This window comes from Suncus etruscus, chromosome 15 (assembly GCF_024139225.1).
Source record: "Suncus etruscus isolate mSunEtr1 chromosome 15, mSunEtr1.pri.cur, whole genome shotgun sequence".
Classification (NCBI taxonomy): domain Eukaryota; kingdom Metazoa; phylum Chordata; class Mammalia; order Eulipotyphla; family Soricidae; genus Suncus; species Suncus etruscus.
This window is the reverse complement of record NC_064862.1, coordinates 59,561,796-59,586,489: the sequence shown is the minus strand read 5'-3', so window position 1 is coordinate 59,586,489 and position 24,694 is coordinate 59,561,796. Positions and strand designations below refer to the sequence as shown.

The window sequence follows — 24,694 nt, the reverse complement described above, 5'->3', positions numbered from 1 at the left end:
CCAAGGGCATTCAACATTCATATTCTCTCTCGCATTCAACATATTCTCTCTCTTCTCTCTCTCTCTCTCTCTCTCTCTCTCTCTCTCTCTCTCTCTCTCTCTCTCTCTCTCTCTCTCTCTCTCTCATTATTTCTCAAGCTTCTGTCTATATATATTTTTTTGACATCTGGGCCACACCCGGTGATGCTCAGGGGTTACTCCTGGCTATGCACTCAGAGATCACCCCTGGGTTGGGGGACCATATGGGACGCTGGGGAATCAAACTATGGTCTGTCCTGGGTCAGCCACGTGCAAGGCAAATGCCCTACCATTGTGCCATCGCTCCAGCCCCTATATATTTTTTGTTTGTTTTGTTTTTTGGGCCACACCCAGTGATGCTCAGCAGTTACTCCTGACGATGCACTGAGAAATTGCTCCTGGGTTGGGAGACCATAAGGGATGCTGGGGGATCAAACCATGTTCTGTCCTAGGTTAGCACATGCAAAGCAGATACCTTATCGCTTGTGCACCACTCCGGCCCAATATTTTTTCTTTTTAATTTTTTTTCTCCTAACTTTTTTTTTTTTTTTTTTTTTTTTTTTGTGGTTTTTGGGTCACACCCGGCAGTGCTCAGGGGTTATTCCTGGCTCCAGGCTCAGAAATTGCTCCTGGCAGGCACGGGAGGACCATATATGGGACGCCGGGATTCGAACCGATGACCTCCTGCATGAGAGGCAAACGCCTTACCTCCATACTATCTCTCCGGCCCCTTTCTCCTAACTTTTTCTTCTTTTCCACTTTGAATATTTTTTTTTCGGGCCACACCCGTTTTGATGCTCAGGGATTACTCCTAGCTAAGGGCTCAGAAATTGCCCCTGGCTTGGGGAGACCATAGGGGACGCCAGGGGATCGAACCGCGGTCTTTCCTTGGCTAGCGCTTGCAAGGCAGACACTTTACCTCTAGCGCCACCTCGCCGGCCCCCACTTTGAATATTTTTTCATTAAGTATACATATGGCCATTTGCCATACAGGCCATACATATACATTGTTTATCTTTTTTTGCTTTTCTCATTTCTACATAGAGAATACCTACTTAGTTTTTTTCATTCAGGAGGTGGAGAGCACTCAGTAAATTAGAGCATATGATTTTTATGCACAAGGCCTATGATTGATCCCTGGCACCTCATGGTCCCTGAGCACTGCCAGATGTGATTGAAAACCAAAAATGCAATTTTCTCCCTCCCACACACCCCATTTGCAAAAAAAAAAGACTCATTCAAGTATATTTGCATACATTTCCTTACAACTGAAGGTTAACTTACTAAATAAGGCTAACTTAACTAATTCATCTGTGTTCATTTTCAAGTTTTATCTTAGAACCCTTAATTATATTGAGTTCTTCCTCCAGAAAGCCAGCTTAGCAAAGACCTCCCTAAATGAGGCATCAGTGAGTATGTGAATAAATATTATTTTCATTTCTTGCTTGTGGCAGGTGGTGCAGTTTAAGCAACAATCTCGGCTTGAGGAAAAGCGCAAAAAAGCTCTGGATCTGCATCTGGACTTCATTGTGGGGCAAACTGAAAAGTACTCAGACCTTCTGTCTCAGAGCCTCAACCAGCCTCTATCCTCCAGCAAAGCTGGTTCTTCTCCTTGCCTTGGCTCTTCCTCAGCTGCCTCTAGTCCTCCACCCCCCGTTTCCCAACTGGATGATGAAGGTGTGTGTTCTCTTTGGCTCTGATACTCTTCCTCATGTACCCTTTCCAGAGCTGAAAACCCACCCTGTGGCTTGCAGGGCCCCGTGGACTTTGTGACCTTGTTCTCCTGCTATAGATGGGGACTTCCAGCCCCAGGAGGAGGAGGAAGATGATGAGGAGACGATTGAGGTTGAAGAACAACAGGAAGGCAATGATGCAGAGACCCAGAGGCGTGAGATTGAACTGCTTCGACGTGAGGGAGAACTGCCATTGGAGGAGCTGCTCCGTTCTCTCCCCCCACAGCTTCTAGAAGGACCTTCCAGTCCTTCGAGGACCCCCTCATCTCATGATAGTGATACCCGAGATGGACCAGAAGAAGGTGGAGAAGAAGATTCCTCTCAGGTGTTAAAGGTATGGGCAGAAGAGGTGGAGGGAAGACTCAAAATAGGATCAGAGGGGAGAGATTTAAGGACTGAATTGTTTCCTATAATATCAGTTGTAATTATTGAGCTATAATTGGAGGTGGATAAGAAAGAATCAGGGTTTGGGGCAAATTATAGGTTGAGATGGCAATTTAGCATGCTACAATGATGAAAATAGAATGAATGTACAGAACTCTTGGAAGTTTTTATCTGAGAGAGACAAGTACAGTGGGTAAGGTGTTTTAAAGGAGGCAGCCCACCTGGGTTTGTTTGTGGGTTTTTTTTTTTTTTTTTCTGTATTTGGGCCACTCTGTCAGTAATGCTAAGGAGTTACTCCTGGCTCTGCACTCAGGAATTACTCCTGGTGGTGCTCAGGGGACCATATTGGTTGTCTATGTTCATAAACTGGTTTAGCTACATGCAAGGCAAATAATCTATCTACCTTCTGTACTATCACTCTGGTCCCAACCCACCTGTTATCCCCCAAGAATCACTAGGAGTGAACCCTAAGCACAGAGCAAGGAGTAAATCTTGATTACAGCTGAGTATGGCCCCAAAAGACAAGAAAGGAAAAGAGAGCATTCCTTTGGCCATCATTGCTCTATGGTAAGAGCAGTTTTTAAGAGTAGTTTTGTAGGTTTGTGGAAAAGATGGTAGGTAGCTTGCAAGTCTTCAGCATCCAGTCTTTTTTTTTTTTTTCTTTTTTTTGGTTTTTGGGCCACACCCGTTTGACGCTCAGGGGTTACTCCTGGCTATGTGCTCAGAAATCGCCCCTGGCTTGGGACCATATGGGACGCCGGGGGATCGAACCGCGGTCCGTTCCTTGGTAGCGCTTACAAGGCAGACACCTTATCTCCAGCGCCACCTTCCCGGCCCCTCAGCATCCAGTCTTTATCTTCATAACTTTGTATTGGTGGTGGGAGGTTGTGGCATGTTGTATTCTGTATTTTCAGCACTTTTACAGGTCCTTCCCTAGGCAGTAGGGCTAAGATTTGGTAGGGTAAGATTTGGAGCTAGAAAAAAGCCCTTGATTATTACACTTGACTCAGGGATTGTGGTAGTGGCAGCTGTCACTTAGTGGGACAGAGAGACTGTTGTTTGCCATCTTTTAACATTGTGCCTTTCTTCTGTTATTGAAACCTTAGACCCTTTCTTTTCTTATACTTTGTCATACAGGTTAAAAAAGCCCCATCTGCCACGCAGCGCAATAAGCGACCTTGGCAACCAGATGAGGATGATGAAGAGTTTACTGCCAATGAGGATGAAGGTCAGGCCTCTTCTCTTGATTTCATGCCCTTGAATTATCTGAATGCAGTGTTTTAGTCTCTTCCATTTGCTCTGTCTTTTGTACCTCTGTTCCTATTGATTATCTTTATTCTCTTTGCTAGCGGAGGATGAAGAAGATACTATTGCAGCTGAAGAGCAACTGGAAGGGGAGGTGGATCATGCCATCGAGTTAAGCGAGCTGGCTCGAGAAGGTGACACACACTAGACATTTTATTGAACACATCTGCTTGGTTTCTTCCCTGTGCAGAATGTCAGGAATAAAAAGATGAATAAGGTTTTGGGGATGGAGTGGAGTCATTACTTCTAGTTGTTCACTCAGTGCAAAGATTTGAAGATGCAGTGTTGCTCTGGTATACGCAGTAGTGCTATGGGGACATAGTGATGTTGCAAATTGAACTTAGGTTAGGCACATGTAAGCCGTGCTCCCTAATTGCTTTACTAGAATAGGAAACTAGTTTGTTTTCATTTTGGACCATACCTGACGTGCTCTGGGACTCTTGGCAGATTTGGGGACCATATGGGGGTATCAACATGGGTTGGCCACATGAAAGGCAAGTGTCCTTCCTGTTGTCTATCACTCTGGCCCTAGAATAGGATACTTTTTTTTTTTTGTTTTGTTTTGGGGCCACACCCGGTGGTGCTTAGGGGTTACTCCTGGCTGTCTGCTCAGAAATAGCTCCTGGCAGGCATGGGAGACCATCTGGGACACTGGGATTCGAACCAACCACCTTTGGTCCTGGATTGGCTGCTTGCAAGGCAAACGCCACTGTGCTATCTCTCCGGGCCCTAGAATAGGATACTTTTATATATATAAAGATTTTATTGGGAAGGATACTTTTTATCTTCCTTAGAAGAACCAGGTTTAATGACAAAGACAGGTTTATAAATAGACTGATGGCTGGTTATGATAGACGTTTAAATAAAGTGATGAGACTTCAGTGGAGGAAGAGGCATTACTTATTGTAAGAGTATATTCTCAGTATTTTGTTTCAATTCTCAGGTTGGTTGGTTTATCAGTTTGATCACATGCTCTCTAGCAGAATGCAGCCCACTTATAGTTAGAGCCTGCCTAGGTTATGGGGCTTGATTTTGTTAACTGATGTTAAAGAAAACTCTTTAGGATCTCTTCAGTCAAGGGGCCGGTAGTGTCTATAGATGGAACAAGCTAAAATGAATTGGCATGACTCGGACGATCTCTTACTCTTTTCTGAACAACTTAAAGCTTAGCCATTCTTTCTCCTCTAGGTGAATTGTCTATGGAGGAACTGCTACAGCAGTATGCAGGAGCTTATGCTTCTGATGCCTCTGCTCCAGACTCTGGGAGTAGTGAAGATGATGAAGATGAGGTCGAGGCTAACAGTCTTGATTGTGACCCAGAGGAGACTACAGAAGCTGAAGAAGCTCCTCAAGAGGATAGTAGCAGTCAGTCAGGTGAATGTCTGGCCATGAGGAATGGGGAGGACAGGCACAGGAATGGTGAGCTGAGCTTCGGTTTTGTGCTTCAGATTCTGGTGAGGAACAAAGTGAGGATGAGGAAGACGAGCATTCAGAGGATGAAGAAACAAGTAGTTCACAATCAGAAGAATCTGAATCTGATGAATCTGAGGAGTTGCAGTCACAGAGCCCTGCAGATGAAGAAGAAGATGATGATGATGATGATTTTGGGGTGGAATACTTGCTTGCTCGTGATGAAGAGCAGAGTGAAGCAGATGGGGGCAGTGGACCTCCCACCCCAGGACCCCCTACTTCTCTAGGTCCTAAGAAAGAAATTACTGACATAGCTGCAGCAGCTGAAAGTCTCCAGCCCAAGGGCTATACCTTGGCTACTACCCAGGTATTCTTTTCTTTTTTTTTAGTTTTTGGTTCATACCTGGTGACCTTCAGGGGTTATTCCTAGCTATAGGCTTAGAAATCGCTCCTGGCTAGGGGGACCATATGGGACACCAGGGATCGATCCCAGGTCCATCCTGGGCAGCCTCGTGTGAGGCAAATGCCCAACCGTAGTGCTATTGCTCCAGCCCCCATACCCAGGTATTTTTTGTTGTTGTTTGGGCTACACCTGCCAATGCTCAGAGATTACTTCCTGGCTCGATGCTGGGGATGAACCCAGGTTGGCTGTGTCAAAGGCAAATGCCCTCTCACTGTACTATCACTCTGGCCCTACCAAGGTATATCTGTTCCTCAGTTTCTAGTTTCTTATATATTGATTCCTTTTTTTCTGAGTGACATATTTCGATTCTATTATGATATCTTTCCTGCTAGGTGAAGACACCCATTCCTCTACTCCTGCGAGGTCAGCTTCGGGAGTACCAACACATTGGGTTGGACTGGCTAGTTACCATGTATGAGAAGAAGCTTAATGGAATTCTTGCTGATGAGATGGGACTAGGCAAAACTATCCAGACCATCTCCCTGCTTGCCCATTTGGCCTGTGAGAAAGGTAACTAGAACGTAATGCTCATGAGCTTTCTTAACTACCCTTAAGGAAACTTTGTGTTTTGTTGTGAATTTTTAGCCACATTTAATGATTGCTGGTTTGATCCTGGGGGACCATATGCTATTGGCTTTGAAATTCAGAGCTTCCACATACAAAGCATGTGATCTGCCCTTTGAGCTATCTCCTTGGGTACTGGATAGCTTGTTTAGTGGCAACATTATTTGCAATATGCTGAAATACGCTGGTTGCTTTCTCATTTTCATTGACACTGGGCCATACGTATAGAGGGCAGTGTTGGTACTAGGATTTGAGAAAGAACTGTTAGGAGTGATCAGGGTTAGATCTTAGCTACCATAACCCCAGATTTACGTTTTCTTATTCTTTTTGTTGACAGGTAACTGGGGTCCTCATTTGATCATTGTCCCCACCAGTGTGATGCTAAACTGGGAGATGGAGCTGAAACGTTGGTGCCCCAGCTTTAAAATCCTCACTTACTATGGAGCCCAGAAAGAGAGGAAGCTCAAGCGGCAGGTTTGCCCCTCCAAGTGATTATATCCCATGTTCCCTTTTCCCATGATGCATTCTCTCCCCCCCCCCCCCCGTGCATTCTTCTTTTGTTTTTATTTGGTTTGGATTTTGGTTTTGTTTTTTAGTTTTTTGTTTTTTGGGCCACACCCAGTGATGCTCAGGCATTACTCCTGGCTATGCACTCAGAAATCGCTCTTGACGGGCCCGGAGAGATAGCACAGGGGCGTTTGCCTTGCAAGCAGCCGATCCAGGACCAAAGGTGGTTGGTTCAAAACCCAGTGTCCCATATGGTCCCCCGTGCCTGCCAGGAGCTGTTTCTGAGCAGACAGCCAGGAGTGGCCCAAAAAACCAAAAAAAAAAAAAAAAAAAAATCGCAAAAAAGAAATCGCTCTTGACTTGGGGGACCATATGGGAAGCTGGGGATCAAACTGAGGTCCATCCTGGATCAGCTTCATGAAAGACAAAACACCCTACCGATGTACTATTGCTCTGGCCCATGCATGATATTGTCTTTATGTTTAAAAATGTCCTTTCTGGGGCTGGAGAGATAGCATGGAGGTAAGGCATTTGCCTTTCATGCAGAAGGTTGGTGGTTCAAATTCCAGCATCCCATGTGTCCCCTGAGCCTGCCAGGAGCAATTTCTGAGCATAGAGCCAGGAGTAACCCCTGAGCGCTGCCAGGTGTAATCACCCCCCCTCCCCAATGTCCTTTCCTCTGATGATTTATTTTCTGTTGGCTTCATTCTGTTCCCATGACTTTTTCCTCCCAACCTGATTTTTGTCAGAACCTTTGTACATTTTCCCTCTGCCCTTCATTTTTTTTTTCACTGTTTCTTTCTGCTATTTTCTCAGGGCTGGACCAAGCCCAATGCCTTCCATGTTTGTATCACATCTTACAAGCTGGTGCTGCAGGACCATCAGGCCTTTCGTCGCAAGAACTGGCGCTATCTTATCCTAGATGAGGCTCAGAACATCAAGAATTTCAAGTCACAACGCTGGCAGTCACTGCTCAATTTTAACAGGTAGAGATTATGGAAATGGAGATAGTGGAAGAATGGATTTGGCTTTGAAGCAAAGCTGGGGCCTCACTGACCAACTTCTTTTTCCCTCTATTTGCAGCCAGAGGCGCCTGCTCCTAACAGGAACTCCCTTGCAGAATAGCCTCATGGAGCTGTGGTCCTTGATGCATTTTTTGATGCCTCATGTCTTCCAGTCTCATCGCGAGTTCAAAGAATGGTTCTCAAATCCCCTAACTGGCATGATTGAGGGCAGTCAAGAGTATAATGAGGGTCTTGTCAAACGCCTCCACAAGGTAGGGCACGTGACAATTTGTCAGGGGAGTTTGGAATGTTAAGGTTAAAGGGCTTTACCTAAAAACTCTTTAGGAAGAGAGGGAGCTCAGTAGTAGTTGTGTATGCTGAGTTGTCATGCTGTAGTTTTTGGTTATTTGGTTTTTGGTTTGGGCTGCACCCAGCAGTGCTCGCTCGGGTTACTCCTAGCTCTGTGTTCAGCAGTCACTCCTGGCATGCTCGGGATCATTTGGGATGCTGGGGATTCAACCCAGGTCCATCCCAGGTTGGCTTTGTGCAAGGCAAATGCCTTACCACTGTGCTATCACCCAGCCCCCATTTTGTAGTGTTCCCCCCCCCCCCCCCGTTTTGTTTTTTTGGGTCAGAACTGGGAGTGCTCAGGGGGGTACTCATGGCAGCTCTGTGCTCAGACATTGCTGGCAACCTCGGGGTCCATATGGGATGCCAAGATTTGAACCACCATCTGTCCTGCATAGGCTGTGTGCAAGGCAAATGCTCTGCCGCTGTGCTATCACTCTGGTCCCATTTTGTAGGTTTTTTTTTTTTTTTTCATTTTGTAGTATTTTTAATGAGTAGCCATTTATCAAATTGGTGCCTTCTAGTCATCATTTGATTTGTTCCTTGAGTAAAACATTGTGTATTTTTTGTTTGTTTTTGTCATACCTGGTAGCAGTCAGGACTTAACTCTACTCAGGGATTACTCCTGGTGGCATTTAGAGAACCATATGCCTTTTGGGTGCCTGGGATTGAACCAATTTGGCCACATGGAAGACAAATGCCCTGCCTACTGTACCATCTCTGCCTCCTACTAATGTATTATGTTTTTTTTGGGGGGGGGGTTTGGGTCACACTCGGCAGCACTCGTGTTACTCCTGGCTCTATGCTCAGAAATCGCTCCTGGCAGGCACGGGGGACCATATGGAATGACGGGATTTGAACCATTGTCCTTCTGCATGCAAAGCAAACGCCCCACCTCCATGCTATCTCTCTGGCCCATGTTTTTTTTAATGAGGAATATTTTATGAATTTGTCATCCATGTACAGGGGTCATGCTAATCTTTGTATTCAGTTTTAGTGTGTGGTCTTCCCTAGGATATTACTGATTAATCTATGCTTGGATTTCTCTATCTATTTTTCCTCAGCTTTATGTTCCTGTTATATGTTCTCTTTATTTTATTTATTTATTTATTTATTTATTTATTTATTTATTTATTTATTTATTTATTTATTCTTTGGATCTTTTGTTTAGCCTTTACTCATATTTCTCCCTGCTTTTTATTTAATTTTTTTTTTTTGTTTTTGGATCACACCGGATCGTGCTCAGGGATTACTCCTGGCTCTATGCTCAGAAGTCGCTCCTGGCAGGCTCAGGGGACCATATGGGATACCGGAATTCGAACCACCGACCTTCTGCATGAAAGGCAAATGCCTTACCTCCATGCTATCTCTCCGGCCCCCATATTTCTCCCTTTTTTTTTGTTTGTTTGTTTTTTTGTTTTTTTGTGGGTTTTTTTTTTGGGTCACACCCACCAGTGCTCAGGGGTTTTTCCTGGCTCCGTGCTCAGAAATTGCTCCTGGCAGGCACAGGGGACCATATGGGACGCCGGGATTCGAACCGATGACCTCCTGCATGAAAGGCAAACGCCTTACCTCCATGCTATCTCTCCGGCTCCATATTTCTCCCTTTTAAAAGTAATATCCTGCATTCTTTTTTTTTTTTTTTTTTTTTTTTTTTTAGTTTTTTTTTAATGGATTGATTGGTTGGTTTCTGGGCCACAGCAGCGATGCTCAGGGGTTACTCCTGCTGTGCTCAGAAATCACTCCTAGCAAGCTCAGGGAACCATATGGTCTGCCATGAATTGAACCAGGTCCCTACCGGGTCGGCTGCATGCAAGGCAAATGCCCTACCGCTGTGCTATCTCTTCGGCCCCACATCCTGCATTCTGATCTTATTTTATTTATTTATTTATTTATTTTGGTTTTGGGGTCACACCCAGCAGCACTCAGGGGTTACTCCTGGCTTCATGCTCAGAAATCGCTCCTGGAAGGCTTGGGGGACCATATGGGATGCCGGGATTCAAACCGATGACCTTCTGCATGAAAGGCAAACGCCTTATCTCCATGCTATCTCTCCAGTCCCCTGCATTCTGATCTTATATTTTTTAAGAGTTAAGATAATTTTTTTTGTTTTGGGGTTACTGAGGGTTATGTCTGGCTCTTTGCTCAAAGGTCACTCCTAAAAGGGTTCAAGGAACCATATAGGTACCAGAGATTGAACCCAGGTCATCCTGTACAAGATAGGTACTTTACCCTTTACAATTATTTTGGCATCTATTTTTTATTTTATGAGCTTATTCCTGCCTCTGTACTCAGGGATCATTCCTGTTGATCTCTGGGAATCATATGGAGTATTGGGATTGAACCCAGGTCAGCTGCATGCAAGGCAAATGCCCTGCCCATTATACTATTTCTCTGGTTCATTGCCCCATTTAAAAAAAAAATTTTGGGGGGTGGGGTGTCATACCCGGCAGCACTCAGGGGTACTCCTGGCTCTATGCTCAGAAATTGCCCCTGGCAGGCACAGGGGACCATATGGGATGCCAGGATTTGAACCACCCTTCCTTCCTTCCTTCCTTCCTTCCTTCCTTCCTTCCTTCCTTCCTTCCTTCCTTCCTTCCTTCCTTCCTTCCTTCCTTCCTTCCTTCCTTCCTTCCTCCCTCCCTCCCTCCCTCCCTCCCTCCCTCCCTCCCTCCCTCTAGATGCGAGGCCGGAGCGGTGGCTCGGTGGTAGGGCTGCTCAGTGGTAGGGCGCTTGCTTTACACGCAGCTGACCTAGGAAGGACCTCGATCCCCTGTTGTCCCATATGGTCCCCCAAAGCCAGGAGTGATTTCTGAGGGCATAGCCAGGAGTAATCCTGGAGAGTTACTGGGTGTGGCCCCAAAACCAAAAAAAAAAAAAAAAAAAAACCTCTAGATTCATTGTGGTGTAGATTTTTGGATTCTCTTTTTCTAGCCACACCTTGTGTGTGGCTCTGCTCAGGAGTCACCCTTGGCAGTGCTGGGATCAAACCTAGGTTGGCTGTATGCTTAGGCAAGTACCTTAATCCCTGTATTATCTCTTAGACTCTCTCTCTCTCTCTCTCTCTCTCTCTCTCTCTCTCTCTCTCTCTCTCTCTCTCTCTCTCTCTCTCTCCTTTTTTTTTTTTGGTTTTTGGGTCACACCCACCAGCGCTCAGAGATTCCTCCTGGCTCTATGCTCAGAAACCACTCAGGCTCGGGGACCAAATGGGACACTGGCATTCAAACCTCCGTCCTTCTGCATGCAAGGCAAACACCCTATCTCCATGCTATCTCTCTGGCCCCCTTTGCTTTTCTTTTAATGCTGTTACTGTATCATTCAGCAAAACAATTTCTACTGATTTTACTAATCACTTATGGGAGGTGTAGGAGTTTGGGCCACACTCAGAGGTGTTCAGGACTTACTCCTGGCTGTGTACTTTGAGATCACTCCTGACAGAGCTCAGAAGACTATATTGGGTTGTCATGCCATCTGGATTGAACCTGGATTGGTCCTCATCTTGGTAAATTTGAATCATGTACAAAGTACTATCATTCTGGTCACAATCTTGGTAAATTTGAAACTTGAAATGTGATTTGAGTTATGTCTTCTGCATAATTGCTCCAACTTCAGTTTTTCATTACTTTTATAGTATTGTATTATGGTTGATTATTAATATTTATTAGATGATAGTGATCTTTTTGTCTTTGGTCTTAAGTAGACAGTAAATTCCTTGAGAAGGTTGGCTTATCTTTATTCATTTATTTATTTTGGTTTTTGGGTCCTGGCAGGTTGGTGGGACCATATGGGATGCCCAGTATTGAACCCAGATTCATCCCGGTTTGGTTGCTTGCAAGGCAAATGCCCTACTGCTATGTTATCACTCCGGCCCTGAAGTTAGCTTCTATCTTAACTAATCTTTGTGTGAATGGTTCCTGAAGTGCTGCACGGCTCCATAAATATTGACTTGATGGGCTAAATTAGTGCTTAATTCATGTTTGGGCTAAGGCATAAATAGAGGCTATAAGCTGGGACTCTACCCCTTGTTCCCTCCCTGTCAGCCTTCTGCTTATTTACTTTTAGGTTTTGCGGCCTTTTTTGCTGCGGAGAGTTAAGGTGGATGTTGAGAAGCAAATGCCTAAAAAGTATGAACATGTTATACGCTGTCGACTCTCCAAGCGTCAACGCTGTCTTTATGATGACTTCATGGCACAAACCACGTAAGGGAGGACTGAGGGTGGATGGGCCCAGGCATCCAAGTTTGGAGCAGAGGTTGGGATGCCCCATTTATTTTTCCTCTCTCCCAGAACAAAGGAAACTCTAGCCACTGGCCATTTCATGAGTGTCATCAACATTTTGATGCAGCTCCGCAAAGTCTGCAATCATCCAAACTTGTTTGACCCTCGACCTGTTACCTCCCCTTTCATCACCCCAGGCATCTGCTTTAGCACCGCCTCTCTGGTGCTAAGGGCCACTGATGTCCACCCACTTCAGGTAAGTAAGTTGCTTGCAAGATTATTGGCCTATCTCCAATCCTGTGTCTCCTTTAGGCTGTACACTTGTCTTTGCATTTTTTTTTTTTTTTTTTTTTTTTGGTTTTTCGGGCCACACCCGTTAGATGCTCAGGGGTTACTCCTGGCTACCCGCTCAGAAATTGCCCATGGCTTGGGGGGACCATATGGGACGCCGGGGGATCGAACCATGGTCCTTTCCTTGGCTAGCGCTTGCAAGGCAGACACCTTACCTCTAGCGCCACCTCGCCGGCCCCTTGTCTTTGCGTTTTAAATTGTCTTTTTAGGGGCTGGAGCGGTGGCACAAGTGATAAGGCATCTGCCTTGCCTGTGCTAGCCTAGGAAAGACCGTGGTTTGTTCCCCTGACGTCCCATATGGTCCCCCAAGTCAGGAGTGATTTCTGAGCACCATAGCCAGGAGTAACCCCTGAGCATCACTAGGTGTGGCTCAAAAAACAAAATAAAAAAAAAAGAATTGTCTTTTTAGCTGTACTATTCCTAGTCGGTAACTAGCCAATTTAATTATTAACTTCTAATTTTAGGTTTGCATGCCCTATAGGACTCTTATATAGTATGTGAGACTTGTTAATTTTGGAAATGCCTTGCATGTTAAAAATACTTAGGTGTAGGAAGATAACTCAATGGGTTGAACATGTGCAAACCATATGAGAAAGGCCGAGGTTCAATCCTTGGCATCTCGTAGTGTTCTGAACACTACCAGGAGTGTCCCCCACTCCTGAATAAAATGTATATACACACATACATGTATTGTTATTGGGTTCTTATTGCTTGATTTTTGAGGCCAGATTTTTTTCTTTTATTTGTTTGGGGCCACACTCGCCCCTTAGAGATTACTCCTGGCTCTGCACTGAGAAATTGCTCCTTGCAGGCTCAGAGGACCATATGGAACACTAAGGATCAAACCCAGGTCCATCCTGGGTCAGCGACGTGCAAGGCAAGCACCTACCACTGTGTTATCACTCCGGTTCCAACGCCAGATTATTTTTATTACAGCAAATAATTGTAACAAATGTTATATTGTTTTGGGGGCCACAACCAGTGGTGGTGCTCAGGGCTTATTCCTGGGTTTGCTCTCAGGGATCATTCCTGGCAGTGCTCAGGGGGCTTTATAGAGTGCCATATAGGGATTGAACTGAGTCAGAAAATGCCTTAAACTCTTTACTATCATAGCTCTGGCCTCACACATTACAGTTTTAGTTGTATGTTTGTGGTTTAGTGTTAAGTGCACTTACTGTGCATATGGGATACTGAGAATCAAATCCAGGTTGGCTGTGTGCAAAGCAAGTGCTCTACCCACCATAATCTCTGGCCCATTTAGGACATTTTTTTATGTTACCAAATTCAGATTTCATATTCATAAACCACTTTTGGGCAGGAGAGATTGTACAGTAACTTTGCATGTGACCAACATGGGTTTGATCCCCAAATCCTGTAAAGTGCCCAACTACCACCAGGACTGATTCCTGAGTACAGATCCAAGAGTAAGCCCTGAGCACCAATTGAATGACCCCAAAACAAATAATTAAAAATTTTAAATTACTGTCCATTCTCACTGTAACTTTTTTTTCCCAGCCTTTGATGGCTTACTTCTTTGTGTCTTTAGAATTGGGAGGCAGAATTGTCTCTCAGATAGACATTCAGTTTTAGCATAGTACTCAGCATAGTGTCTTCAATACATTTGGGGCATGTATAAGAATTCTCTCTCTCTCTTTTTTTTTTTTTTTTTTTTTTTTTTTTTTTTTTTTTTGGTTTTTGGGTCAGAGCCTGCTGCACTCAGGGGTTACTCCTGTCTCTATGCTCAGAAATCACTCCTGGCAGGCTCGGGCGACCATATGGGATGCCAGGATTCAAACCACCATCCTTCTGCATGGTAGGCAAACGCCCTACCTCCATGCTATCTCTCTGGCCCCAAGAATTCTCTTTTTATGTCTCATTGATAATAACATATATACACATAATTTATGTCCATTGCAAAAATATGGTTGACACTTGAACTTAGATTAGATTCACTTATTGATGGATACGAAAGGAAGACCTAAAAGAACTTGAGCATCTAAGTTTTCTTGGGTGGGGAACCTGTGGAGCTAAGCTTAAACCAATCCATGATTGAATGACTAGTTTTGTTGTATTTTATTGGTCTAAGTTTTCCTGACTTGATGCTTAGAGAACATGAGGTGTCCAGAATGGAACGTCAAATTACTGCATGTAAAGCATGTGCTCTAGCTCTTTGAGTTATCTGCTGTACCCTATGATGAAATATGGGGGGAGTTAAATGTTATTTCGGTTATTGTTGGGGGGAGAGCAGCTGTTATACCAGTGGGCTCAGGGATCATTCCAGTAGGGTCCAGGAGACCATATAGTGTAACGGGACTTGAGCCCTGGTCTGATGCTTTTAAGGCAAATACCCTACCTGCTGTACTATGACTTTGGTCTCCTGAAGTTATGTAGTTTTTTGTTTTGGGGGGCCCACCTCCTGTAGCGCTCACGGGTTACTCCTGGCTCTGTGCTCAGAAATCACTCCTAACAGGCTTGGGATGCTGAGGATTGAACCTAGGTCTGTCCTGGTGTTTCAAGTCAGCTGTCTGCAAGGCAAATGGCCTATTGCTGGCCCTTCCTGAAGTTATTTAAACTTTGGTCTCAGGGGCCTCAGAATCACGCCTGATAATACTATGCCACCTGGATCGTGTGGTTTTTTGCTAGGGTTTTGGGACCTGAAGATTTGGAGTTACCTAAGTCTTATGGTCCTCTGTGTGACCCTTCAGAGTTGTCCCTAGTGCTGCTGGGGTTTGAAATCAGGCTCTTGCTGAATCTACCCCTCTGCTGAATTCTCTTATTCTCTTCCTGACCCACATTTTTATTCTTTTTTTTTTTTTTTTTTTTTTTTTTTTTTTTGCTTCTCTGATTACTCCCAGTAATATTTGGACTGAGACCCAAACCTGTGGATTTTGGTGCTGGGAAGCAAACCTGGGGTTCTTTCATACAAAACATGTACTCTAGCCTCTTGCACCATTTCCTCAGCCCCTCACACTTTTTTCCCTATTGTTGATAATCCCAGGGGTTGAACCAAGGTCTGCTTTTTTTTTTTTTTACTGAACCATATCCTTAGCCCCTGTACTTTTTGGAGATCCATACACTACATAATAATCCATACACTACATAATTGGGTTACCATATGGGTTGGGGATTGAACCTGGAGCTCTGGCATACCACACTTGAGCTCTAACCTGTAGAGGGATTACCCCAGTCCTTTGCCTACTTTCAATTGGGTTGTTTTGGTTGAGTTAAGACTTCTTTTTATGTTCTGGATGTTAATCCCTTAGCATATACATGATTTGTAAATTGTGTCTTATATCCTGGTTAGCATTTTCTACTATGCAGTTTTATCAATTTTGTCTTATTTTTTTTCTGTCCATCCAAAAAAATGATCAGATTGATCCTTTGACATCTACTTTGTTGTGTTTTTCTTGTTCCAGCGCATAGACATGGGTCAGTTTGATCTTATTGGCCTGGAAGGTCGTGTTTCTAGATACGAGGTGGACACATTTCTGCCCCGGCACCGCCTCTCCCGCCGGGTACTGTTAGAGGTGGCTACTGCTCCTGACCCCCCACCCCGGCCCAAGCCAGTCAAGATGAAAGTCAACAGGTACCAGGGTTATGATAATAAGGAGTAGGTTTCTAGGAAATGAAGCTGTAGTGGTAGGACTTGGGGTGGAAAATAGAGTTGAAGATAGGCTGTTTCTAAGGAATAAATGCAAAGCACTATGGAGGAATTGGGGGAAGGAATGAGTGTTTTTTTTCTTTTTGGTGCTGTTACTGAATTTTTTTTTTTTCCTTTATTGGGGTGTTTTACTTTTTCCTTTTGCTTTTTATAATGTCTTTCTGCCTCATCTTCCCCATTCTTGATCATTTTTCACTTCTTCATCATATTTTTGCTCCTCCTTGAACCACCCCTTTCTGCCTTTTTTCCTCAAAGGATGCTGCAGCCAGTGCCCAAACAAGAAGGTAGGACGGTTGTGGTGGTGAACAACCCACGAACATCTGTGGGCCCTGTACCAGTTCGACCTCCTCCAGGCCCTGAGCTCTCAGCTCAATCCACCCCTGGCCCAACTCCTCCAGTACTGCCAGCACCTCTGATGGTATCAGCGTCGCCTATCGGGTCCCCACTTATTCCAGCATCTCGGCCCCCTGGCCCAGTTCTATTGCCCTCACTGCAGCCAAACAGTGGATCTTTACCCCAGGGTGAGTTGCAAGGGAGCCAAGATGTGGGTGTGTGGGTGTAGATATGTACATGATGCATGCTTTCCAGATTAGGAGTTAGTAATTCTTGAAATACAAGAGTGTTGAAGGAGCTGGTGATGTGGGTCTTGAAGTGTGGAAGGGAGGTTGGATACTTTGGAGAATGGCTACGGCTCTATAGTTTGGATCATCTGACAGGTATTTGTTTTATGTCTGTAGTGTTGCCATCCCCTCTGGGGATCCTGAGTGGGGCTTCACGACCTCCCACACCGACCTTGTCCCTGAAGCCCTCCCCACCTGCTCCTGTTCGTCTAAGTCCTGCCCCACCCCCAGGCTCCTCGAGCCTGTTGAAGCCCCTGACAGTGCCACCAGGATACACCTTCCCAGCTGCCACTACCACATCTACCACCACACCCACAACTCCCAGCACAGCCTTGCCAGCTCCAGCACCTCAGCGCCTCATCCTGTCTCCTGATATGCAAGCTCGCCTACCCTGTAAGTTCCAGGACTCTGAGGGATTGGATTTGAGATGGGGAGACTTAGGTGCTGCACAACTGGAGAAGAAAAGTTGGAAAATGTGACATCAGAATCTAGGCAACTTGTCACACATTGGTAGTTTATGATCAACTAATGCTCCCATGAAGTTCAGTCTGGGCCGGGGCAGAGGGGGAGGGGTGTAACAAGGATGACTAGTTAAGTCTAATAGTAGTAGGAATTTGTAGTGAAAGGTTGGTGGACTCTCAGGATGTAGAGGAGATTGCTAAACGCAAATGGGTTGGGAGGAGTAGCATGCCAAAAATTCAAGACTAAGTTTGTTGAAACTATATAAACTTCAGGGAAGCTATGGAAGAACAGATTTGTGCCATTGAGCAGAGTCCTATTTACCTGAAATCCTTTCTTTGTAGCAGGTGAAGTGGTCAGCATCGGGCAGTTAGCCTCACTGGCACAACGTCCAGTGGCGAGTGCAGGGGGAAGCAAACCTCTCACCTTCCAAATCCAGGGCAACAAGCTGACTTTGACTGGTGCCCAGGTGCGCCAACTTGCTGTGGGGCAGCCCCGCCCGCTGCAAAGTAGGTAAAACCCACCCCCTGTCCTGCCTTTTTCCTTATCTTCCTTATTCCCTTGTTTTGTGGCATTTTTTTTTCTTTCAGATGTCAGCTTTTATGTTTCTTTCCCTAGCTTTTGATGGGTGGGGCCAAGGGAGATGGTTGGATAGGATCTTTATAAAAATGGGATTGTAGTCATTTAGAGAAGTCATTCCTTCTGTTTCTTTACCTTTCAAACTTCTTGCCTTTGCCTCTGCCCTCTTTCGGCTGATAGCGGCTTCTTTCTTTCTTTCTCTTTCCTTAACCCAGGGAATGTGGTGCACCTGGTGTCAGCAGGGGGCCAGCACCACCTCATCAGCCAGCCTGCCCATGTGGCCCTCATCCAGGCTGTGGCCCCGACCCCTGGCCCTACCCCTGTCTCTGTGCTGCCTTCTTCGACCCCCAGCACCACCCCTGCCCCTACTGGCCTCAGCCTTCCGCTTGCTGCTAACCAGGGTGAGGCTCTTGGCCTTCCTACTTACTTAGTCCTTGCTCATCTTGGTCCTTCCAGGCATGCCCTGGGCTGCTGTCTGTATAGCCTTCCCCCTGTTGTTTTCCTTTGCGAGTATCTCCAGTATCTGTCTGCTACCTTCTCTTGCCCCTGAACTTCTTCCATCTTTTGGGTGTCTTGTTTCTTTTCTGCCTTCCCCTCAATGTAGCTTCCTCTTGCAGTGCCACCAACCATGGTGAATAATACAGGCGTGGTGAAGATTGTAGTGAGACAGGCTCCTCGGGATGGATTGACTGCAGTACCTCCATTGGCCCCGGCACCTCGACCTTCAAGCTCTGGGCTTCCAGCTGTGTTGACTCCACGACCCACATTAACTCCTGGTCGGCTTTCCACACCCGGGCTGAGTGCTGCCCGGTCACCCATACCCTCATCCACTCTGGTGAGGCCCCTTCTCAAGCTGGTTCACACTCCTTCACCTGAAGTTAGTGGTAAGTCCAACTGGCTTAGGCCAGAAATTACTTTCAGGAATGGAGATGGGATCATCCCAAGGGTTTCTTAGTCATAATCTCCTTAATAGCATCTTGATTATGTAGCAATTCCCAAAGCAGGATTGCCTGAGCTCTAAACTGATTCCAAAATAGATTATGGAGGGGCTGGGGTTAAAGTGTTAAAAGTTTTTCTCTTGGGGCCGGGCGGTGGCGCTGGAGGTAAGGTGCCTGCCTTACCTGCGCTAGCCTAGGAGACGGACCGCGGTTCGATCCCCCGGCGTCCCATATGGTCCCCCAAGCCAGGAGCGACTTCTGAGCGCATAGCCAGGAGTAACCCCTGAGCGTTACCGGGTGTGGCCCAAAAAAAAAAAAAAAAAAAAAAAAAAAAAAAAAGTTTTTCTCTTGCACTTAGTTGGCCTGGTTTTGTTTGGTTTCCAGCATAGCAGATGGTCCCCTGAAAACCACCAGATTTTCTGTGATTCCTGAGCATAGAGTATGTCCTGAGCACCATTTGGTGTGGTCCAAAGAAAATAAAATTAAACAAAATAGATTTGTTGATACTTTGGAGGGAAAGAGAATGTCAGATTCCTTGAATCTTTAAAATCATGGAGTGGGAGTATACAGGTTTTGTGGAGTGAGGGAAAGGGTGGAATAATGGAATACAAGTAGTAGCAGGATTCTGGGGCTAACCCAGTCTTTGTCTCCACAGTGTCGGCACCTGGAGCTGCTCCCTTGACTGTTTCCTCTCCTCTGCCCGGGCCAGCCTCTTCTCCACTGCCGGTTCCCAACTCCTCACCCCTTGCCAGTCCTGTGTCCTCGGTTCCAGTGTCGTCTTCACTGCCTATCTCTGCCCCTACCACACATCCTACCCAGTCCTCAGCTTCACTCACCATCCCCATCTCGGCCTCCTTGCCTGTTTCGGCTTCTGGGCCAAACCTGTTGACCAACATGACTCCAACACTGGCACCTGTTGTGTCAGCATCTCCTGGACCCTCTTTGGCACCAGTTGGAGCTTCCTCATCAGCATCAACCTTGACTCTCGGTTTGGCCACAGCTCCATCCATATCCCCACCTCAGGCTTCTGCTCATCCTTTATTGTTGGCTCCTGCTTCTTCACATGTTCCAGGGTTGAACTCAGCCGTGGCCACAGCATGTTCACCTGTCCTGGTGTCAGCTTCAGCTCTGGCCAGTCCTTTCCCTGCAGCACCAACTCCTCCAGGTCAGACTTCTCTTCTGACGTCAACACCTTCAGTGTCTCAGGCCTTAGCCACCTCTCTGTCTCCCATGGTTGCTTCACAGACAGCGATTCTGGCTCCTTCAGCTCCTCTGACTCCTCTTCCAGTCCTGGCTTCATCGCAGACTCCAGTTCCGGTTTTGGCTTCTTCATCTACACCAGGAACTACTTTAGCTTCAGCTTCTTCGCTGGTTCCAGCCCCAACTCCTTTGTTGGCTCCATCATCAACTCAAACTATGGTACCAGCCCCAGTTCAACCAGCCATTCCAAGCCCTGCTTCAACACAGACACTGACCTTGGCCCCAGCTTTAGCATCTCCTCATGTCAGTTCGTCTCCATCTCAGACACTCTCATTGGGAACAGGGAACTCCCAGGGATCCTTTTCAGCTCAGACCCTGTCATTGACTCCAGCATCATCCTTAGTACCAACTCCAGCTCAGACGTTGTCTTTGACATCAGGACCACCACTTGGTCCTACTCAGACACTCTCTCTGGCTCCCCCACCCCCTCTGGCTCCAGCTTCTCCGATGGGCTCTTTGCCAGCTCACACACTGACTTTGACTCCAGTATCATCATCATCTTCAATGGCTCCAGCGTCAGTGCAGACATTGACCTTGAGCCCTGCTCCAGTTCCATTGCCTACTTTGGGCCCAACTGCATCTCAGACTCTAGCACTGGCTCCAGTCTCAACACAGGTTCCAGCTTCTCAAGCATCGTCCCTTATGGTTTCGGCATCTGGAGCAGCTTCCTTGCCTGTCACCGTGGTCTCTCGGCTGACTGTTCCCAAGGATGAGCCTGAGACACTGACATTGCGCTCTGGTCCCCCCAGCCCGCCCTCCACTGCTACCTCGTTCAGTGGTCCCCGGCCTCGGCGCCAGCCCCCACCACCACCTCGTTCCCCTTTTTATCTGGTAAGTTTTACTGTCTCAGAATATTCGAACCAGGATGTTAATTTTGGGAGGTCATTGTAGAGTGAATGAATATATTATTTTGCTTTGATAAATGACAAAACTTAGTTTTGTGGCCCTTTTACTTTTTTTTTCCTGTTAGTCACACCCATCAATGCTCTTGGGTCACTCCTGGCTCTGACTCAGGAATTGTTTCTGGTGGTGCTTGGGGAAACATGGGATGTCAGATATTGAATCTAGGTCAGCCGAATGCAAGGCAAGCGACTGACCCCTATATTCCTACTATTTGAGTGCCATTCAACAAGTCCTTTCTGGGGCCGGAAAGATAGCATGGAGGTAAGGCATTTGCCTTTCATGCAGAAGGACGGTGGTTCAAATCCCGGCATCCCATATGGTCTCCCGTGCCAGCAAGAGGTGATTTCTGAGCATAGAACCAGGAGTAATCCCTGAGCACTGCCAGGTGTGACCAAAAAACAAAAAAAAAACCCAAGTCCTTTCTCTTCCCTGGGTTTACATTCTTGTGCCTTTTGCCTATGGAATAGGCATAGTTCATATTCTGCATTTTTCTTTTCTTTTTTTTTTTTTTTTGTGGTGGTGGTGGTGGGTTTGAGCCACACCCAGCAGTGCTCAGGGGTTACTCCTGGCTCCATGCTCAGAAATCACTCCTGGTGGACTCCTGGTGGGATGCTAGGGATCAAACCTGGATCACTTATGTTCAAGGCAAACTCCCTACCCACTATGCTTATGCTTCAGCCCCATATTCTCCATTTTTCTTTTTTTTTTGTGTGGCTTTTTTTGGGTCACACCTGGCAGTGCTCAGGGGTTACTCCTGGCTCCATGCTCAGAAACTGCTCCTGGCAGGTACGGGGGAACCATATGGGACGCCGGGATTCGAACCATTGACCTCCTGCATGAAAGGCAAACGCCTTATCTCCATGCTATCTCTCCGGCCCCATTTTTCAAGGGGTAATTGAGAAATGCAGAACTTTTTCCCCGCTTGACTGTTGTGGAGGCCGTACCCAGAAGTGCTCAGGGGTTGCTTTTGGCACTGTCAGGGGGCCATGCCATAGCTTTCAGCATGCAAAGCATAAGCTTCTCTTTGAACCGTCTCCCCAGACTCCTAATATGCTTTTACTATTTGGAAGTGGGGTGCTTAAGAGGCCCAGGGACTTCTGGTGGTTTTTGGCCAACTTGGCCAGTGGTTCAGTGTAAGGGCCCTGTGGTGCCGAGGATCAAACCAGGACCTTGCATGCAAGGTTAAGTCAAGTTTAGGGATTTCCATTAACTCCTGTGTTATAGTGTGCTTTTGAAATTACTAATTAGTGGTGTGTTCAATACCTTGTTATTGGTCTCCTGGTTCTTCATCTTTTTTGTTTATTTGTTTTTTGGGCCATACCCAGTGACACCTAGGGGTTACTTCTGGCTATGGGCTCAGAAATCACTCCTGGCTCAAGGGACCATATGGGACACCGAGGGATCGAACTGCGGTCCGTCCTAGGCTAGCTAGCGTGTGCAAAGACGCCTTACGGCTTTCACCACCGCTTGGGCCTGTGGTTCATCTTTTGAATTAATGCTGTCATCATAATTGATTTTACAGACCACTAAATGTTAGAAAAGTTACATAACTTAGGAGTACACCAAATGCACCAATGTGCTGAATCTTTTCTCTTTTCCCCCAAGAAGCAATTAGAGAAAGGAAGACTTCAGAGCAGGGGTCTCAAACTCAATTTACCTGGGGGCCGCAGGAGGCAAAATTGGGGGTGATCCTTGAGTGCAAAGTCAGTAATAAGCCTTGAACATTGGGGGGGTGTGACCCAAACAACTAAAACAAAACAAAACAAAAAAAGATTCCTCTAGGGCAAGGCCACAAAATGTTGTATGGAGAGCTGCAAATGGCCCACGGGCTGTGAATTTGAGACCCCTGTTTTAGAGTTACAAAATCACTCCTAAGATATTTGATTCTAAGAGAAGGGTGATTCCCTAGGGAGTTTTGAGCCTTGGGCTGGAGAGTGAGTGTAGAGGGATTAAGTCATTTGCCTTCATAACTTTTTATGTCTTCTTGTTATTTAATAAATTAAAAAAAAAAGATACCAGACTACATACAGCTGACACCAGTGGTACTACATTTAGTCTGTGAGTACAGTCCTACTAGGAGTGACTCTTTTAGCATGGCTGGGCATGGCCCAAATCATTGCTACGCACCCCAAAAGATCATGACTTCTCTTACTTTGATGGTTATTATCTTTAAGTTAAAAAGACAAAGTGGAGAATAAAAATAACTGTTCCACTACCTTAATTTTGTAGTCTCCCCCAATCATAAAAATTTGGTTAAGTTAACTATGTTAAGTCAGATTAAAATCAGGAACAATGAGCAGAATTCCTAGTAAAATTTAAGACTTAGTGACTCACCATTATGGTTCTCATTGTTTCTATTAGATCTGGTACCTTTTACTCCAGTGTGGTCTTTTTTTGTTTGTTTGTTTGTTTTTTGTTTTTGTTTTTGGGTCATGCCTGGCTGCGCTCCGGTTCCTCCTGGTTCTACGCTCAGAAATCGCTCCTGGCCGGCTCGGGGACCATATGGAATGCCCTGATTCGAACCATCTTCTTTCTTTTTTTTTTTTTTTTTTTTTTTTTTTTGGTTTTTGGTTTTTGGGCCACACCCGTTTGACGCTCAGGGGTTACTCCTGGCTATGTGCTCAGAAATCGCCCCTGGCTTGGGGGGACCATATGGGACGCCGGGGGATCGAACCGCGGTCCGTTCCTTGGCTAGCGCTTGTAAGGCAGACACCTTAGCTCTAGCGCCACCTTCCCAGCCCCTAAAGTATCAATTTCTTCCTGGGCAGGACAGGATTCTACGTTTTTTTGTTTTGTTTTGTTTTGTTTTGGTTTTTGGGCCACACCCATTTGACGCTCAGGGGTTACTCCTGGCTACGAACCATCTTCTTTCTGTATGCAAGGCAAACACCCTACCTCCATGCTATCTTTTTATAACATTGGTTGGTCTGGCTTGTTGAAAGTAAAGTGTGCCTTAATTCTAGCCCAGATGTGGTAACCCATTCATTGTCTGATAAAGTTTGATTACTCGGGGCCGGAGAGATAGCATGGAGGTAAGGTGTTTGGCTTGCATCAATATCAGTGTTTGATTTCTTTTAATTGAATTGTATGGATATACCACATTAGTTTTCAGGTGATAGAGGTATTCAGGGGCCTACTGGGTTTTTACATGATGTTGGGAGTTGGACCCAGGGCTTCATACATGCAAAACATATGCTCTGCTGTTGGAGTTACATCCTTAGCCTATTAGTACATTTATGTATTTATTAATTGTGGGGGCATTTGAATTATTTCCACTTCATAACTGTTATGAATAATGTTGCTGTAACTTTGTCAGATTTTTGTCTTCATTATCATTTAAAGTAGAAGTGTACTTAGATATGAAATTGCTGGGTTGTACCTATAGTAATTTTGTTTTAACCATTTAAGGTGCTACTACTAGACTTTTAAGTGTCTATCATTTTATGTTTTTAAAGGCAATCTTTTTTTTTTTTTTGTGGGGGGGTCCCACCCAGTGGTGCTCAGGAGTTACTCCTGGCTCTGTGCTCAGAGTTCCTTTCTCCTCAGAAGTCCCTCCTAGCAGGCTGCGGGCGTCGGCATATGGGATACCAGGATTCAAACCGGGGTTCATGCTGTGTTGGCTGTATGCAAGGCAAAACACCTTACTGCTGTACTATCACTCCAACTTCTAAAGGCAATCTCTTATTTTAATAGTTTTTTGGGGGGAGGGGGTCTGGGAGGGCCACACTCGTTTGATGCTAGGGGTTACTCCTGGCTAAGCGCTCAGAAATTGCCCCTAGCTTGGGGGACCATATAGGACACCAGGGGATCGAACCGTGGTCCTTCCTTGGCTAGCGCTTGCAAGGCAGATACCTTACCTCTAGCGCCACCTCACCGGCCCCAAGGCAATCTCTTATGATATGATTGCCTACATCTGTATCTATTCTGACCTTTATTGATTTGACTTTATAGAGTTTTGGAGTGTGTGAAA

General features: G+C 45.8%; 2 protein-coding genes across 3 annotated transcripts in view; one reads left to right on the top strand and one right to left on the bottom strand.

Moving 5' to 3' along the window:
• The window catches only part of ZNF689 (zinc finger protein 689), a 150,872-nt gene extending 131,465 nt beyond the window's left edge, over positions 1 to 19,407 (bottom strand). The window contains exon 1 of the mRNA XM_049789268.1: positions 19,398 to 19,407. Within this exon, the coding sequence (XP_049645225.1) occupies positions 19,398 to 19,406 (9 nt within the window). The 5' untranslated portion in view covers position 19,407. The remainder of the gene's footprint in view (positions 1 to 19,397) is intronic.
• SRCAP (Snf2 related CREBBP activator protein) overlaps positions 1 to 24,694 on the top strand; it is a 45,764-nt gene that overhangs the window by 9,988 nt on the left and 11,082 nt on the right. Inside the window, exons 7-25 of one of the 2 annotated variants that reach the window (XM_049789066.1) lie at positions 1,473 to 1,695; positions 1,811 to 2,085; positions 3,273 to 3,363; positions 3,485 to 3,574; positions 4,629 to 4,814; positions 4,889 to 5,217; positions 5,646 to 5,823; positions 6,215 to 6,351; positions 7,201 to 7,370; positions 7,468 to 7,660; positions 11,799 to 11,935; positions 12,023 to 12,209; positions 15,721 to 15,890; positions 16,221 to 16,486; positions 16,703 to 16,978; positions 17,389 to 17,553; positions 17,839 to 18,024; positions 18,241 to 18,507; positions 19,217 to 20,652. In XM_049789066.1, coding sequence (XP_049645023.1) covers positions 1,473 to 1,695; positions 1,811 to 2,085; positions 3,273 to 3,363; positions 3,485 to 3,574; positions 4,629 to 4,814; positions 4,889 to 5,217; positions 5,646 to 5,823; positions 6,215 to 6,351; positions 7,201 to 7,370; positions 7,468 to 7,660; positions 11,799 to 11,935; positions 12,023 to 12,209; positions 15,721 to 15,890; positions 16,221 to 16,486; positions 16,703 to 16,978; positions 17,389 to 17,553; positions 17,839 to 18,024; positions 18,241 to 18,507; positions 19,217 to 20,652 — 4,962 coding nt within the window. The remainder of the gene's footprint in view (positions 1 to 1,472; positions 1,696 to 1,810; positions 2,086 to 3,272; positions 3,364 to 3,484; positions 3,575 to 4,628; positions 4,815 to 4,888; positions 5,218 to 5,645; positions 5,824 to 6,214; positions 6,352 to 7,200; positions 7,371 to 7,467; positions 7,661 to 11,798; positions 11,936 to 12,022; positions 12,210 to 15,720; positions 15,891 to 16,220; positions 16,487 to 16,702; positions 16,979 to 17,388; positions 17,554 to 17,838; positions 18,025 to 18,240; positions 18,508 to 19,216; positions 20,653 to 24,694) is intronic. The other variant, XM_049789067.1, reaches the window with a different exon arrangement.